We start from the raw sequence: 20,657 nt of genomic DNA on the forward strand, positions 1-20,657 counted from the left end.
TTTAAAAAATTATAATTATTTATATGAAATTATTATTTTAATATAAAAAATTGTAAACTTTATTCTTGTATTTAATTATTAAATATTAAATTTTTCATATATTATTCAATTCTAATATATATAAATTATCATTAAATATAAATATTATCATAAATATCACATAAATTTGATACTATTTTATATTTCATCGTCTTTAAAATTAGAAGACATATATATATGTACTTCAATAATTTACAATAATGTACAATAATTTATATGCATATAAGTAGTGACAGATTTCATATTGTTCTCTCACATCTTACGTGTTACTTCACATAATAAAAATTTAAATGTCTGATTTTATTATAATTAATATAGCAAAATTAAACACAAAATTAAACAAAAAATAATATATTCCAATTTATATGCATTTAAAAATTTAAATATAAAATAAAGAAAGATATAGAAAATTCGTTGAAAATTTATTAAAGGTTAGAAAAATAAGATATTAAAAATCTAAAAATGATACAATCAACTAAGGTAATGATAAAAATCAATAAAGTTTCTTCAATTCTAATAATTCAATTCAATAATTTCAATTTTATATTTTTTATTATTTTCATATTCACATCATAATGTTTAATATCTACTTTTATTTTAAAAATATAAATAATTTTCATTTATGTACTTATTAGAATAATGACATTATTCAAAATTTGATTTTTGAATTGAAAATTATTAAATCAAATATTATTGTTCTATGAATTTTTTATTTACAGCATTTTGTAAATAAATTTTTAAATTTTAAACTTCTAATTTGATATTTTGATATAATATTTTTATACATTCTTATATCATAATTATTTACTTCAAACAATTTAAAGTTTTTTTTAAATCATAATATTTAAATTAAATTACTGTTGCAATAATGTATAATTTAGTACATTATATATAGAAAGAATATATTAAGACATTTGTAAACGTTATTTTTTAAAATATAAGTAATCATATATAAATATTTTTTATATATAATCATTTCATCATATTTCATATATATTTCTTTCAGACACGTGGATAACCTCAATTTTAATATTTTCGTTCAGTATAAAGTTTGTCTTGTATCTGTTTTAATATCTGTTATAACTTGAAAAATGTTTTAAATAATAATTATTTCAAGATTATTATTATAAATTCAATGAATATGAATTATAATTACTTTACTCAATTTCAAAAATACAAATTTACTTTAAAATTAATAAATCCTATTTATAATGTTTTAAATAAGACAAAAAATCTTAAAATACCAGAAAAACTCAAAGGAACATTTCTTGAACGATGGGGTAACTAAATGTCACATAGTAATAAAAAAGAAATCAATATTAAAACTAAAATCAAGTAATATTAAAAAAAATTTAATTTAATTTAATATATCTTTATTTATAGGATTATATTGGAAGAATCTTTATATAGATTACAAAGAATCAGCATTAGGTGCTACTAAAGATTGTAAGGAACATCCTATAAGAACATCTATATATTTTTCTCGTAAGTTCATTTATGTTTTAATAAAAAGAAATTTAAAAAATCAATTGAAAAAATTTATTTTTTTATTTTAAAAAATCGTAAAAATTTAAAATATAACATAAATGATTAGAAAAAAATTATATTAATTCTTATAAAATATTTTTAATATAGCAAAATTTTATTTTTAATTAGTTCTAGCATCCTGTGTGTACTTATATAGACATAATCCAGATGAATGTACCTTTAAAGAAAATTTATTACAAAATACCATGAAAATAATGCAAGTAGGAGAAGCTATACGTAATCCAATTTCTGAACATTATGTAAAATGGTTAGGTCAATGTTATAATGAAGGCATTGTACGACGGATGAATTTAGGTATAATTTCTCTAATTTGGTTAGATGACTATGATAATATGTGTTCTTTATATAAAACTGTTTGTCCTTACTTAAAAATACAATATCTAACATTTCATAAAAGAGTGATAGATTTTGGACTTTTAGATAAATGGTGGATCTTAGAAAATAAAATGATGGATTATGATGTAAATGAAGCAGAATTTAGTAATGTAAATAAATAATAAATAAAATAAATAATTTAAAACAAATTAATCTTTTAAATAATTATAGATATTATTCATATATTATTATGTTTTTATATAATATCATATAGTGCAGATAACAAATATATTCACATAATGAAAATTTGTATATATTATTTTATTTAATATGTCAATATAATATAATATAAATTAAACAGTTTAATAAAAATAAAAGATTAATGCAATAATGGAAAAATCGTAATTATGCAATAGCAATGAAAAATTCATATCATTGTAAAAATATGTATATAGCTTCAGTAATAAATTATAATATTTAAATATATTTTTATTATTTATATAAATTATCTAATAATAAAAAAAACAACTTATAAAAAACTAAATATATACGTTATATATTAATAATAAATAAATGTAACCTAAGCATTTCTAAATAATTTCACAATATAAGTTTAATATAAATTTGTAAGTCATTTTATGATTACTATAAATTTTCATATAATAAAAAGAATTCGTTTTGTGTTACATGAATGATTATAAAAATATTTATAAATATAAAAATATATTCATAAACACTATATAAGATATATACAAAATTTTTTTATTAAAGAAAATTATCATAATTTTTAAGTTGTATTATATAAATTATCCTTTTTAAAGAAATTTATGTAATATTAATTTGTGCTTTACAATATATTTCTAATTCTACTTATACTTAATAAATTCTACTTTAAAATCTAAATATTATGTCTATTTTATTTTTTTGAAATAAAAATAAATTTTATATGTCAATATTTCATTAATTATATTATGTGATTAATTAATACACAAATTATTAGAAACACATTCCTTTATTTATATAAATATTTATAGATATTAAAGCTCAATATCAAAATATAAAATATTTTTAATTAAGTTAAACATAATTATAATTATAAATTCATTCAATAAATATATATAATATCTCCTGAATATGTTATTTTTAAATAAAAATTTTTAATTTCATAAAACTCTGATTTATAATTTTTAAAAATTATATACATGAGTATTTTGATTTGTACTTTTTAAGTCTTTTATATCAATTAATTTGTCTAAACTATAATATATATATATATATATATTATATATATTATTTATATAATATAATATAACATAAATATAAATATATATATATAATACATCTGATCTGAAATAAGCAACTATTTTTTGCTATAAATTACTAAATTTGCTATCTCCTCTTCTTTTATTTTAAATCAAGAACTAATGTGAAAACTAATTTGTGAAAGCAAAAAATTATAAACATTTATGTTCATTCAATGACAGAGCAAGAGTGTATGTCATATATTCTATTCTTTTCCGAAGAATAACTGTACTATGTTTTATTATTTTATGATTTGCCACAATTTCGAGTTTTTTGTTTCATTTATTGAATGAAGAAAGCGATATTAAGTCAAAATTGAGTAATCTCAAAAGAATTGCTTATTTCGGAATAAAACTGTATATTATATTTATTTTTCTTGATTTTTATCTACTTAAAATTTAACACTTTGGTAAAATAGGTAGTACTTTTATTTTTATGTGACTTTAAAGTTATTCTTCTCTCTATGCCTTTTAAAAATGTTAAAGTTCCTAAAATTAAAAAATTATTATAATTATTTAAATTATATAAAATAATATAAAATAACTATTTCAAATCAAAATAGTTGTAAAACACTTATGAAAAAAAAAGATTTTAATTTAACATTTGATTTCGATTTCAGTTTTATATATAATAATATATTTTTATCTATAATTTATATAAATAACATGGTTATAATATAGTTATAACATAGTTATGTCGCTTTTATATCGATACAATACTTGATTTGTAAATTTTGTTTTTTATTTTTTTTTTTCTTACATAGAATTAAATTTAGAAAACAATGATTTCAGAAAAAAAACTTAGTGATAAAGAAAAAAAATAATCAAATAAAAATACTTTTCAAATTAAAAATATAAGATATTTTATATATATATTTCAGATTATAACTCTGTTACTAATACAAAAAAATATCAAAGAAAAAAAATATATAATTTAAAAAACATTTCATGAGATTATATATTTTTTTATAAATATCTTTTTTATCATTCTATATAAAATAATATAATATAAAATAACATATAAAATAAAATAATATAAAATAACATCACAATATTATATAACATAACAAAATATTTAAGAGATATATATAATAAATAATTTAGGAAATATTTTGATAAAATTTATTATCTAAAAAACAAGGAATACTATACTTTTCTTGCCATTTATAAATTTTACAATATTTAATTTAAATTTAATTAAAATATCTCAAAAACTAATAATTTTTTTATCATTATACTTCAATATTTCTTTAGAACGATAAAAGAAATTGATTTATGCAAAAATATATGCATTTTCATTTAAAAAATAATACAATTATTGATATATACATTTTCATTTTTAAAGAATACATTATTCATCTTTCTTCTTTGATATTTTTTTGTAACTACATTGATAATAAAGTTATGAGAAACAATTGTATCAATCATATATATTAAAATTAAGTATTATTATAATTATTTAAAATAATGATTATATAATTATATGAAAAGTCGATATTATATGTACATTGTGGTAACATTCGAGAAAACATTCGACATCGAAAAAAAAAATTTTATAATGATAAGTCAAATTCGATTTTACAGAAAAGAGTATTATATAAAAATATTATTGTCAAAAAAAAAAAAATTTTTTTTGGCAAAGTTTCATACCAAAAATATATATATATTGATATTTTATCTGCTAAATCTAAAGTGACATGAATTTACATTATATGGCGTGATTTTAAATAAGGCGGCACTATTTAATGATAATACTATTTCAATATTTTTTTGTACATTATAATCTATAAAATAAATCTATTCCTGTTCAAATAAATTATGTGAATAAATACTTATTCAATTGAATACTTTAATAATTTAAAAGTAATAATATAGATAAATAATGATGAATAAAATTTTATTCTTTATTTTTATTTCTTATTCGTTATCGGAATAAAATTTTGTCAAATTCTACTATATATATAAAATGTTAATATATTCATGAAATACTTTCAATTTTAGAAGCCAAAATTAGTATATTACCAAGCAAAAAGATATGATTTCAATGTTTTTCAATATTGATTTATCTAAATTGTAAATATATACTCATATGAAGTATTCCTTTCTTATATATATATAATAATGAAAAGTCAAATACAATTAATATTTTCTTTTATAAATTTTACCCGTTTCTGTGAAAAATAAATGAGACAAAATAATAGCATATATTTGAAAAACAGATTGAGTTTTTTGCATTTGAAAGAAAAAAATTTTTGATATATTTTTACATACCGAATCTGAAACCAAAAAAAAGAAAATTTAAATTAAAAGAAAATTTTCATTTTATTAGTCACTTGAAAAAAAATAAATCAGAATCTTTAAAGTAAGTCTCCTTATTGTCAATAGATTAAAAATAGAATAACTTTAAAATATATATCAAGAAAAAAAAATTTTATAATGATAAGTCAAATTCGATTTTACAGAAAAGAGTATTATATAAAAATATTATTGCCAAAAAAAAAAAAAAATTTTTTTTGACAAAGTTTCATACCAAAACTATATATATATATTGATATTTTATCTGCTAAATCTAAAGTGATAAGTAATTTTTGTGATCAAATTCAGATTCAATATGTAAAAATATCAAAAATCTTTTTATTTTCAAATAAAAAAATTTGTTAATCTATTTTTTCGCTATCATTTGCTATGTTATCATTTTATCTCATCCATTTTTACATAAACGATTTTATAAATTTATAAATGAAATTAACTATTTGATTTTCTTTTATATTATTAAAATAGATATATTTAAAATTTTGGTAAATTGCACTCTTCATAGAATATATTATCATTTTATCTGAAAATATACATAAATTTCGATTGAGATTTATTTATTAAGTTATAAACAATTGAAGTTTGTATTAGATTAAGATAAAAATAAATTAAGATCGTTATTTTTCCATCTACAAATATATTAACTTTTTTATTATCTTATTATATGATTTAATTATATCTTTATATTATAATGTAATTTTTTTTTAATTAAATTTTAATGAAATAATTTTTTATTCATTCTGAAACATATTTTAAAAAATGCTAATTAATTTTTTTATTATATTTATTAAAAAAATATAATCATAATTATTATAAAATTAATAAATACGAATATAATAGAATATAATAGGAAAATTAATTATGTTTAAATAAATTATAATAAATTATAAATTATATAAAAAGAATATAGAATATGAAAAGCATTTCATAAACATATGATTATTCACAATAATAATATATCAATTATAGTATCAAGAATTAATTAATTATATTTGATTACCTAATGCAAAATCGATATACAAGCGATATATCGGTTCTAAAATTAAAACTAATCTAAATCAGGACTTTTTTTTACAATTATTTTGATTTGTTATAATTTTTTTCAATTTTTTAAAACTATTTTAAAAATCGTCACTGATATAATCGTTTTTTTTAGATCCTTAAATATTAATATATGATATTACATAATATGATAATACATAATACATTACCTCTCGAATATAAATAATAGCTGTGCGACAAGGAATATAAATCATCATACTATTTGAATAATCAGAAAAAGATTCTGGTTTCGTAAAATGTTGTATATTAGTATTAACACGGTTTTCTCCACCAAAATTTTTATCATCACTACACAAAAGAATTTTATAAGTTCCTGCAGTTTTTATACCAATAGTATAATCAGGAAATGATTTGATTGGATGAAAATTAAAAACAAATATAAGTTCTGCACGATCAAAAACAATTATTTTATCCTCTTCATGTTTCAAACTTATATATCCCTAAAAACACATATTTTTATTAATGATATCATAAATATGTAGTGAAATTATAATATATATATGAATATTTTTAATTAAAATAGATTATTTATTTTACAGGTTCAGCATGTAGCCATCCATATTTTGCTTCAAGAGTATTTACAGCCCGATCCCAATTATTCATAAATTTGTACTTAAGTAATTCATCATCTACTAAATTCCATTGTCTTCTAGCATAATGATAACTATCTGCATTACCAGCTCGTGGAAAATCCAACCATTCAGGATGACCAAATTCATTACCTTCATATATTTTTTTTAAATTTATAATAAAATTATTAAAAACTTCAATAATAAAATGTATAGTAGTGCTCAGTTAAAATCAATTAAGTTCGATTCTAATAATTAAATTTTTATAAGCAGAATTTATTTCTTCTTTAAGGAATTAGAAGAACTGGAGGAATTAATAATTTATTTGATAAAAGAAATTTTTTTTCTGTAATTTTTTTTTAAATGATATTATCAAATTGTTGAAATTCTTACAATTAAAATAAATAAATCAACATTTTTATTAATTGATAAATAATATTGAAAATTATTATCTATATAGTAACTTGATTATGAATAAAATTAATCAAATTTATATTTGATTCACATTTGATTTACATTGATTTTAATTGGAAAAAATTAAATCAATAATTTCATGAAATTCATATTTCATTATTTTCATTAAAAAAAAATTACAAAAACGGAATTTTTTATATTGTATGATTATTTTTTTTTTTTGTGGCATTTCTTTAAAGAGAGATCTTAAATTTATTTTCTTATATATGAAACAAGGCACTGAAACTTGAAGCACTGACAGCAAAAATGAATTATATGAATTTAACCGAGCAAATATTAATTTTTATTGAATATTTCTATGTAGTTTTATAGATAAAACTAACCCATAAAATTTAAATAAGCTTCACCTCCTAATGCATGTGTGATTAATGTAATCAGATTATGAAGAGCAATTCCACGATTTATAATTACATTAGGTGAACTTAATGTACTCATATGAAAATACATTTCTTTATCCATAAGCCAAAATGCAATTGTTTTATCACCTACAAGAGCTTGGTCATGAGATTCTGAATAAGCTACTGTTTTCTCCATCCATCTTCGATTAGTTAATGTCCAACAAATATCTCCAACATTCCAATCTTCATCTTTTATTTCTTTTAAAAGTTTAATCCATTTATCAGGAATAGCCATGGCTAATCGATAATCAAAACCTAAACCACCTTCAGTAATTGGCCTTTAATATTATAAATATATAATATATATAAAAAGCAAAATATAACGTAAATATAATATACACACATAATATATAATATTTTAAAAAAAACAAAATAATTAATTATATAATAATATATAATATTATTATATATTTATATTATATAATATTATATAATTTATATATTTATATATAATAATTTATATATTTATATATATATAATTTTATATAAATATTATATAATAATAGTTATTTTATATTAAATAAAAATATATATGTGCACATATTGTTTATGTATATTTTGTGCATGTTCGAATAAATAAATAATATTCCATTAAATATAAAATAATTATTATTATGTGACATAAATTTTTAAAAATCTAAATTTTGTAATTTTGTAATTTTTATGTTTCATACCTGCAAACTCCAGGCATTCCACTAACATCCTCTGCTATGGTAATCATATTTGGATATAAATAATGTAAAATATAGTTTGCAAGCATTAAATAAACTACACCTTCAACATCAACATTAAGTCCATAATATTCTTCATAATGACCAGTAAAACCTTGTCCAAATCCTCTTGAATGATACAACATTGATGTAACTCCATCAAATCTATAAAAGAATATATTACTTATAGTATATATATATAGAAAAAAATTAAATGAATAATAATAGGAAAGAAAGAAAGAGAGACAGAGATAAACAATATACATATAATAATTAAAAAATATAAATATCATATATTACAAATAATATTCATCAAATAAATACCTAAATCCATCAAAATTATATTCCTCAATGTACCAACGCAAATTGGAAAGTAAAAATCGTAATACTTCATATTCTCCATAATTAAAAAGTCTACTATCCCACAGTGGATGATGACCACGATTGCCAGAATGGAAAAAACAACCATCAGTACCATCAAACATATTTAAACCATCTAAAGTATTCTTTGATGCATGTGAATGTACCACATCTAATAAAACATATAAACCATATTGATGCGCTGTATCTATCAATTGTTTTAACTCTTCTGGTGTACCATAACGAGATGAAGCAGCATAAAATGAAGTTACCTTATTAAATTTAATTAAATATATTGTTATAAAATTTAATACTCAAGTATATTAATTTTATTAATAGATTTTTTAAATTTATTCATTATAAGTACGCACCTGATATCCAAAACTAGCATAATAAGCATGTTCCATAATAGCCATTAATTGTATAGCATTATAGCCTTGTTTTACAATACGAGGTATTATGTTTTTAGCAAATTCTAGGTATGTACCAATTTTTAATTCCTGAGTTGCAATACCAACATGACATTCATAAATTCTAAGACTTTTTGGTTTCTTCTGTTTGGAATATTTAAATTTATAAACCTGAATGAAAATATATATAATATATTTATAACATAAATTTTAATATTTATAAATAAAATTAAATTGATTGAAAAAAAGTAATATTTGTATTTATTTATAATTATATGAAGTAATTATACATATTTATATATATATACATTTTCAGGTAATGGATACCATATACGTTGTTTATATGTAGCACTTTCAGATTTATCTTGTGTGACATATGTAGCCCAAGGACTTAATCGTTCCAATAATTCATTATTTTGGTCTTTTACAATTATTTTAATTTCTGAAAGATGCTTTATTGGACAACTACCATCAGCATTAGGAGGTAAATGTAATTCCCATTTTCCATAATCTAATTTTTTATATGAATTAATTGTCCTATTCCAACCATCTAGTAACAAAAATAAACAACAATTAAAATTTATAATTTAGAAACTTTTATAAAGAATATATATATATATTATATATATTATATATTATATATATATTATATATTATTATTATTATATATATAATACTTTTTTATACTACATAATAATAATAATGACAATAAAGAATAATAATTTATTATATAAAAATTATACTGAATTTTTAAAAAAGAAATTTTAAAATTTTACTAAGTTATTAAAAAAGAAACTAGACAAGTTATTACATTAAATATAAAATGAAATAAAATATATAATACTATATATAATATAAATGCAAACTATATTTAAAATTCTGTTTTATATTCTATTTTATAATTATAAATAATTATATATTTATAATTAATATATATTAAAATTATAATATACTTTAAGATTAATAATAAAAGTAAAACAAAAAAAAAGTTTATTTTAAAGTCCTTAAATGAATTATTTATATAATTTAAAATAATTTTAAATATAATTTTAAAAATAGTATTAAAAAAATAACATATATATAAAAAAAATAAAATAATTTTTAATATTCATATAAATAATAATTTTTTATATTTTGAATTACGTAAATAATATAATTTGTATTTGTATAAATAATAATATATAAATATATACGAATAAAATATAATAATATATATGTATATACGAAATTCATAGTGATTTTGATAAGAAATTTGATTATAAAGTTTATCTTAAAAGAGTTTATCTTAAAAAATTATATTTTCTTTTTCTTTTATTGATTTATTAATTTAAAATTAATTTAAAAATACTTAGAAATATTGTAAAATAAAATAATAATTGTAGCACAATAGATAAAGCGTTTTTCTTGAAAAAATAAAAAACAAATTTTAACATAACATTTTTTATCTAAAATTTCGTTTTTTAAAATCAATCTTATAAATTGATCAAATATGCAAATGAGAAAAAACAACTTCATATCGATTAGCTCTTTATTAGAACTAATGTTATAAACAATTGTATAACTGGAACAATAGAAAATATTCATGTAAATTATTCATTTTTCATTGTTTTCATTATATTAAAAATATTGTTGAAAATATATCGGCGAAAGTATATTGTATAGATATTTCTTTATGATAAATTAAAGATGAATAAATGAACTATTATTGCTTTTATATCTTTCATATTTTTTGAGAATTTTTTACTATTCAAAATAGATATTTGAAGTGAAAGCAAAATTCGTTCAATTATGTTTAATTCGTCAAAAAGAATTATATATGCAATAGAATGTGAATTATATATGTAATAATGATAGTCTTAATTAATATTTATAATGTGAAAAAATAAATAATCTATAAAAAAATGTCACATAATAATCATTATTTTTAAAAATTAATCAAATAAAAATAATTAATAATGAATTGTGAAAAACAAATAATATATAATCGTTTATTATTTTCATATTTAATCGATTTTTATATTCGAGTTTTTTAAAAATAAAACCAAAAAAAAATTATATTATATTTTTTTATAAATATCATATTAAATCATATATTAAATATCAAAAAATTATTATAACATATAATTAATTTAGATTTTTTATAATTATCATAAAAAATAAGTTTATTAATTAAAATTCACTTTTATATATTTTTCTAATACATTGTTTAATGTAAGATTTAATAAAAATTATGGGAAAAACCAAATTCGAAAATAATAATAAGATAAGAAAAAAATAAAACTTAAACAACAAAAAATCGATTATCTACAAGATAAATTATAGTGAAATTACAATTATCAATAATTATCAATAATCGATGCGCAATAAATTTTACACAATATTTCTAACATGATTTAGAAAATGTTATAAAAAAAATTAATGTTGAAAGTATTAATTGCTCAATTAAAATTACATGCACTAAATTAATCAAAAAATAAATAAAAAATTAATAAAAAATATTCTTAGATAAAAAAAAAAAATTTAATTTTAGACCTAATGTTCAATGCAATAAAAATGATTTCAAATTGAGCAGAAATTTCTATAATGAAAGCCTAATAATGATTTAATTTTTCATCTTATCAAGCAAAGAAATATATACTAATGACTGCCAATTCATGAATAAATCAAAAACAAAAAATTAACACTACTAAGAATTTCTATTATTACAATAAACAATTTTTTAGATTCAATGCTGAATAAAATTTTTGTATTAATTAAAAATAATGAAATGCAAATTAAAATAATGATATATAAAATATTAAATTCATAATTTCAAAATAATTGGAAATTTAAAACTTTTTTTTTCATATGTTTAAATGAATTTTGTAAAAAAAATAAGATTTTGTTTGAATAATATTTATGTATATATATTTATATTTATATATAAATGTTTATAGCATATAAATATTATAATAAATTGAATATTATAAATTTATAATATTCAATTGTTATATCGGTATTATTTAAATTTTAAATCTATATTTGTAATTATAAAATTCTTATGTTTTTATATGTTTATATAAATTTCTCATTATAATCATTCAATTGAAAATCTCATAGAATTCTGATAAAATACATAATAAAATAAAAAATATTCCAAAAGCATATATCTTCTATTTTGATCTATATTATTATTTATTTATTCATATATATAAATATCACGAATACTAAATGAAAAAATTAATTTTTCTAAAATTTTTTATAATAAAATTTTTTTTTCTAAATTTTTCACTCGAAAATATATATAATCAAAAAAAAATTTTACCATATAATTCATAAGAAATTCTAAAAAATATATTTTCAATCCTTAACTTCGAAGCTTATCTCTTCAAAATGAATGTTAGCCAATAAAAATAATACGTATTAAATATTTCTTTCAAAACTATCTTTCCTATATATTCTTTCATCAAATTATGTTTACGAATTCGATAAATTTTACTACTACTTTCTTTTATCTTATTCGCTTACAATAAACTGTGCTAGTAACCTTGAATAATTTCAATAAAAAATACTATTATTAATTTTGTTTACATTTATAATATTTTTTTAAAAAATAGTTTTATGAATATTATTTTTTATATAAATATATGTAAGTGATTAGAACATAATTTTTTCGTATATTCTTTAAATTAAACTTTACAAAAAGAAGTTATAATAAATCACATTTATATACTCTTAAATTATAATAGTAGTAAGTATATAATATAGTGTGAATAATGATTTAAACGATTTGGAATTTGACCATCTCAAATATTGTTTATAAAATAAATATTTTAACGAAGAGATCAAAATATGATTAATTTTTTCTTGATAAAATATCACATTTCATGCTAATATAACGAATATTTGAATGGAAACTGATATGTTAAAAAAATTGCAACATATTTTAATTTTTGTAAAATATCTTAGAAAATTATTATAAAAAATATATAAAAAACAAAGAATTTACAAAAAATCTTTTAAAATCAAAATGCTCCTGAATACTTACAGAATGACAAGATTGTATGATACAAAAAGAAATACTAAAAATTACTTTGTTTTATAAAAGGAATTAAGATTATCATATTTTTTTCAAAAAATATAATTTTATAATTAAAATTAAAAAAAAATAAATAAATTTCTAAATAAAAGAAGCAAGATTTCATAACTATCAAGAAAGATATTCTTCATTAGTAAATGTAATATTTACAAACATTTAATAAATAAATAAATAATTTGATAAATAATTTGTAAATAAAAAAAAACTTTTAAAAAATTTAATTTTTTTTTATTTAATGATGAATTAAATTTTAAACTTTATTCAAAAAAAAAAGATAATTTATATAAATAAAAATAAACAAAAATTTTTAAATCTTTATAATTATTTCAAGCGTTAAATTTCATCAGAATTATTTCATCAGAATTACAAAGATTTTGATGTTGACATATTGTTACTTGTCATTCATGTATGCAATTTATAATTATAATTACATTGAGAGAATATAATTAAAATATGTATAATTAAAATACATTGAGAGAATTTGTTACTTTAGAATTTATTACTTTATATTATTATATTATTATTATAAAATTAATTACTAATTATATTAATATTTTATAGAATTTAATAAAAATCAATTTAAAAAACAAATATTTGAACATTATATTGCATTAAATTATTGATCTTAAATATATATATAAAATTATTAAGAAATTTTTTAGAGAAAAATAAATAATTAATAATAATTAATTTATTGTTATATATACCAACATCAATCTTATCTAACTCAAATAAAAATTTGAATAAATAATTTAAATAAAAATTTAGCAAAATATTGAAACGTAATAGATTGCTTTCAAAAGACATTATCAATGATTTGAAATTAATCAAAATAATTAATAAATTAATATAAAATATATAAAAAAATTTCAAAAAATTATAAATAATTGCAAATATCATATTTTATATAATATTTTATTTAATAAATTTTATTAAGTTTATGCTTTATATTATTTAAAATTTTCTTTTAGAATGACCGAAAAAATACTCATACATTTAACTTCAATATGGAATTATTATAATATATTATAATATATTATAATATATATAAAATTAAATCAAGATCTCTTTACAATATTTCAAAATATATAAAATAATCAGCTTTATATTTTTTGAATTAATATACTTTCTATGACAAGTATTTATGTACAGCAATTGTAATTTTGATGAAAATAAATTTTATTTTAAAAATTAAAAATCACATAAAGTTATATTATTACATATCTTTAAATGCATTTAAATATTAATTATTATATTCAAATTAAAAAAAATATATATTTATATATATTTATATATATTTATATACATATTCATATACATATATATTTATATTAAAAAAAAATTCGTAACTTTGAAAATTATTTTAACGAAAGAATAAAGTAATTTTGATATAAAAATATTTTTTGCAACGTATTCTTTCTTATATCATTAAAATTGTATACAAAATATTATTTGTATCATAAAAGATGAAACATTTTATTTTAATTATATAATAATATGTTATAATAAATATGTTAAAAAATATTCTCTATAATAAAATAGAACATTTATATTTTATATATTTTTTTAATTTCATAGTAAAAATTTAATATTTTATAAGATAGTTCTTAATCTTACAATATATTATTTAGACATACTACAGATTTTTTTTTTAATATTTTTACTTTTATATTATTATTTTTTTATAATTTCTTTTAGAATTTTAAATATAAATAAAATTCAATTCTGCAATATAATTTATTTTATAAATTCTCTATTGCATTTCAGTCTGATAATTAGATTAAAGAAAAATTTAAAATTTTAGTCAATTTTTATTTTTTTTCAGAAGAATAAAAAATATCATAAAATGTTTAATTTTTCTTCAATAAACTTTTTTACAACAACAACAAAATATTTATTGTATACTATTACGCATTCTTTAAATATTATTTTTTTTGACTAAATCTGTAATATTATCTATTATTTATAAAAAAAATAGCAATAATCTTAATATTATTCTATTCTATAATCAAATCATAAAATTGCAATGGATCTTATGATTAAAATTGGACTCATTTTTGTTAAATTCTTCAATCTCGAATTAAATATTTTTTATTGTATGTTTTATATTTCATTGTGTACCATCATATTATTTCCATGATACTTTGATATATCACGAACTGTTAATAAATAGATGGAATTGTAGTAATAATCCACTTCTTGTTGATATTTTAATTATTCATGCTTTATTTATTTAATATTTTATATAGTTATACATTTGTACTTGTATAATTTTAGTAAAGTGACATGTTTTTGTTTGTTTAGTTCTGAAGGATTTATCCAAACTCGCTACAGATAAATAATGAATGATATTTGTACGATTATACATGTTGATTGCTATGATATGTTCATATAAAATATGAACAATTGATAAATAGCAATCACATGCATATCTATCATGAACGCATATGTAAGCAGAATTCACTATAGTAATAACAATATTTTTTTTTACAAATATATCGAAAAGAGAGTTTTTATGAAAAAAAAAATTGTTCAAAATATTGATTTTTATAATTTATATAATATAATATAAGTATTTAAAAATTATCAAAATAAGAAACCAATCTATAAATTCACCATCTGTTTATATATATATATATATTCTAATACATCTTTATATTTTATAATTTTTATAATGATAGCGAGTTCTTATAAATTGATGCTTATAATGATAATTGAATTCTTATAATAGATTAATAATATAGTAATCAATATTTCTTTTTTAATATCTAATATTGTTTTTATATCCTTTGCTTGTAAAGTTGCATTCTTGCTCAGTAAAATCATTCCTTTCTAAATCAAATAATGGAATAATTTATACTTTGTAATTAAATATTTTTCTTTTATTTTATTATTTTTTATTGATAGAATTTTTGTTTAAAAAGGTTGTTTCAAATTTGCATTATATATGGTAAAAATTGGTAAAAATGGTAAAAATTAATATATTCATTACTTAGAACTTATAAATCTTATGAATATGAAAAATCACTTTTTTTTTATGAAATGAGATATATAATAAAAAATGTATAATGAATAAAATAATAAAAAATTTTTATTACTGCAAATTTTTCAAATATAAATTTTTGAACAATTGAAATTACAGTAATCAAAATGATAACAATCAAATGAGAAGCATATTTTGAATATCAATCACTATAATGATATAATAAGCAGTAATTACATGTGATATAAATACGCTGCCATGGACATAAATGTATAGACGAAATTCAATGTGATAGTTACATTATTTTTTATATATATTTTGAAAACTAAGAACGATTGATATAAGATGACTATATAAGAAAAAATTGTTTAAAATCTTGTCTTGTATTTAAAAAATCACAAAAACGTTACATATAAGATTTCATATATATATATATATATAATAAGAATGCAACTTTACAAGCAAAGGATATAAAAACAATATTAGATATTAAAAAAGAAATATTGATTACTATATTATTAATCTATTATAAGAATTCAATTATCATTATAAACATCAATTTATAAGAACTTGCTATCATTATAAAAATTATAAAATACAAAGATGTATTAGAATTTACAAAAAATTGGAAAAAAATGAGATATAGTTTTAAAATAATTTAAAATTAGAAAATTTCATATTATATGATTTTATGATGTTGAAGACCAATTATATAAATTTGTCTATTATCTATATAAATCTGTTATTCTATAAATATAATTATATCATTAGAATATTATTATTTCTAAATTTATATAAGTATATATATATTTGAAAATAGAATTACTTTTTTATTATTTATAGACATTTCATTTATTTTTTCAAATCTGAGAGATCTATGAAATGTCCAAACTTTTTACAAATAAATATTAACAAATTTACAATGATTTTTGTAAAAATATCTAAATTCGATATAAATTATGATTTATATTTCAAATTTATTGTAATTCATGAGGAAATAATTAGTAGAAATTTTTCTATTTAAAGCAATTATTTTTATAATATATTAATATTATTATTCTGAAAATTTTTTTCAGATTAACAAATTTTAAGCTATAATTGAAAACATTAAATTATAGCTTATTATATTATGGGAAAATATAAATGATATTTTATGTGAAAAAATTGTTTATTTCAAATTTTTATTTTATTTTTTATTATTAAATATATATATTATATATAATATAGAAGATTTTTGTTAAAAATATTTTTATATCTGAAAAAAATATTATTTATTATACTTAAAATTTTTCTGTATTTTTCATATCTTATCTTCTTGCTATAATATTTGTAATATTTTTTGTAATATTATATTGTAAAATTAGTATAAAATTAATTTAATTTTATTATAATATATAATAATTATAAAATAAAGTTATATTTAAACTTTCTTATAATATCCATAACATTCTTGTACAAATCAATTTTAAAATATGATTTTTCTCTTTTATAATGAAAAATAATTATTGCATTATATGAAATACTTGTTATAATTATAAATTTATAAATATTTATATACATAAATATAAACATCACATACTGAAATATGGATTTTATAAGAAATATAATTTTAAGAATGTAAGAATCAGAATACTTTTATAACATAAATTTAATATTTATACAAATATTATAATGGATATACATTAATAAAATAAATTATATTTTTATTCTTACAATATTGTGATGCATGAAATTAAAAAAAAATTTCTTGTTCTGTTTGTAAATAAAAATAGATTAATTTATTCAAATATCCAAATATCCAAATATAATCCAAATATTTTTATTACTTTACTATACTTTCTCTCAAAGTTATAAATAAAAAAAGTTAATTCTTAAGATTATCCATTAGAAATATATGTATACATATAAAACTATAATATGTTATATATTGATTATATATAGTATATATATATGTATATATAGAACAACATAAGAGGAAAAAGTTAAAAAATTAGAAAAATACAAAATATAACTATAGAATGAGAGCTAAATGAAAAAATTATATAGAATATTGGATTAATAATAAAAGTAAAAACAAAAAAGTGTTATTAAAAGAGAGAAAGAAAACTAAAAAAAATTTTAATTAGTATTAGATTAATATTAGATTAAATTTAGCATTAGATGAGATAAAAACAAAAAAATTAACAATAAAATTGGAACAAAAAATAAGAAATCAATAAAAAATTTAAAGCATGCAAATAAAAAATATTTGAAAAAAAAGATAGCAAAAATACAGACAAATATTCAAATAAAAATAGTTTTATATAAGAAGAATGATAGAATTAAAAAAAGAAATATATATATAATATGATATAATAAAAAATAAAAAATATATATCAAAAAAAAGTTTTAATCAAAAAAATCTTAAAAATTAAGAAAGGAACAAAATTAAGAAAAAAATAAAGAAAAGAATTGAGAAAAAAGAGAATAATCAAATATTGGAAAAAGTAATCAATATGATGTAATAAGATAAAATAATTGAAATTAAAAGGAGATACAAAGAGAGATATAGAATTAATATAATAATTAATATAATAAATTAATATAATTTTCATAGCATACTTTTGAAAAATCAATTTTTGATTCCAAAATAAATTTAAAAGTTTTTATATATATATAATATAGTTATATATATATATAAAAATAACTATTAAGATTTATTTATAAACAATTGCATTAAATAAAATAGAAATAACAGACATTATATTGAGATTATTTATATGAAATCTATAGCTTTAACCTACTTACTAAAATCTCCTGTTAAAAATAATTCCTGTGCACTAGGTGCCCATTCTTTTGCAACAACACTATTGTCTTCATTTATATGAATTCCATAAATTTCATAACCTCTTGAAAATTTATCTAAACTGCCATCACCAGTTTCTAATTTTTCTATATAGTCTTTAAATAATGCATACCTAAAAAAAATTAAAATAAAAAAATGACAAGTTCTAAATTAATATTAATTTATTTTATATTTACTCTATATTCTTATTCTATATTAAGTATTTGATTTAAAAATAGACATTTATAATAAATTATATTATACATTAAATAAAACTTGTTATAAATAAACTTGTTATAAATAAAAATTATCTTAATTATATTTTACTATGTAACATATTTAATATTAATATTTATATATTTTTTAAAATGCAATACCTCTTGCGAATCTCATTTTCATAAGGTTTTAAATATGGATCTCTTTCCAATAAAATATTTATTTCTGGAACTTGAACTTCAGAAGGATCCATAGTTGACCATTTTCCTCCCATATTTAATTTTTTAATATATTCACTAACAAATAGATAATAACAGATCTAAAATACTTTGTATGTTACTCAAATTCAAATAAAACTTCAAGGTGACCTCTATATAATTTTGTCGATTAAATATCATTGCCATCCGAAAAGAATAAAATTTTATTACAATGAAACAATTTTTTAAGAATGGAAACTTTATAATTTAATAGTTTATCAAATATGGCGAATAATTTATTATTATAAGTGGCGCTAATTTTAAATTTTTATCAGACATTATATATCAGACATATATATCAGACGTATAATAAAATAAAATTCTAATAAAATCTAGCATCATTTCTTTTTATTTTCAATATTCTAAATATTTTTTTTTATTAAAATTATAGTTTAAAATTCTTATTAATATTAAAATTTATATATTAAATTTATATAGAAAAAAAATTAATAATTTATTTAATAAAATTTTATTTTTTAAAAAATTTTGTATTAATTTCCATTATATGAAGAAACGTAATATTGAACTAAAATTATTTATTAAAATATGAAATATGCTTATTTATATATATATATATAAAAATTATGATTTTTATAGAAGAAATATATATTAATTTTTAAATCAAAAAAAGAAAATAAAAATTTTATTTTTGTAAAAAGATAAGTAAGATTTTATATAAATGTAATGATGCAGTAAATAATTAAAATTCATTAGAATTATTTCTATTATTATATAAAAATTGATTTTATATAACATTTATTGAATGATTTTTTGTCTTATTTATTTATTTATTTATTTCT

General features: G+C 16.5%; 2 protein-coding genes across 3 annotated transcripts; one reads left to right on the forward strand and one right to left on the reverse strand.

Moving 5' to 3' along the window:
- Nucleotides 1–1,045: 1,045 nt before the first annotated feature.
- On the forward strand, nt 1,046–2,111 carry LOC122719292 (mitochondrial import inner membrane translocase subunit Tim29). Of its 2 annotated transcripts, XM_043944991.1 has the most exons (4): nt 1,046–1,319; nt 1,423–1,524; nt 1,696–1,881; nt 2,008–2,111. In XM_043944991.1, the coding sequence occupies exons 1-4, from the start codon at nt 1,175–1,177 to the stop codon at nt 2,082–2,084; spliced, it is 510 nt and encodes a 169-aa protein (XP_043800926.1). In that variant the 5' UTR covers nt 1,046–1,174; the 3' UTR covers nt 2,085–2,111. The 2 variants fall into 2 exon arrangements, with proteins under 2 accessions (XP_043800926.1, XP_043800925.1); XM_043944990.1 differs by having other exon boundaries at nt 1,696–2,111.
- A 956-nt stretch (nt 2,112–3,067) lies between these two features.
- LOC122719291 (1,4-alpha-glucan-branching enzyme) lies at nt 3,068–20,002 on the reverse strand. Its single transcript, XM_043944989.1, has 10 exons — nt 19,762–20,002; nt 19,348–19,517; nt 9,808–10,049; nt 9,461–9,670; nt 9,054–9,361; nt 8,694–8,894; nt 7,945–8,297; nt 7,116–7,300; nt 6,728–7,018; nt 3,068–3,692 (listed from the first exon to the last, which is right to left on the reverse strand). Exons 1-10 carry the CDS (start codon nt 19,872–19,874, stop codon nt 3,684–3,686), a joined length of 2,082 nt encoding a protein of 693 aa, XP_043800924.1. The 5' UTR covers nt 19,875–20,002; the 3' UTR covers nt 3,068–3,683.
- Between the last annotated feature and the right edge of the window lie 655 nt (nt 20,003–20,657).

Source organism: Apis laboriosa, unplaced genomic scaffold (assembly GCF_014066325.1).
Source record: "Apis laboriosa isolate Shangri-la unplaced genomic scaffold, ASM1406632v1 scaffold71_cov137, whole genome shotgun sequence".
Lineage (NCBI taxonomy): Eukaryota > Metazoa > Arthropoda > Insecta > Hymenoptera > Apidae > Apis > Apis laboriosa.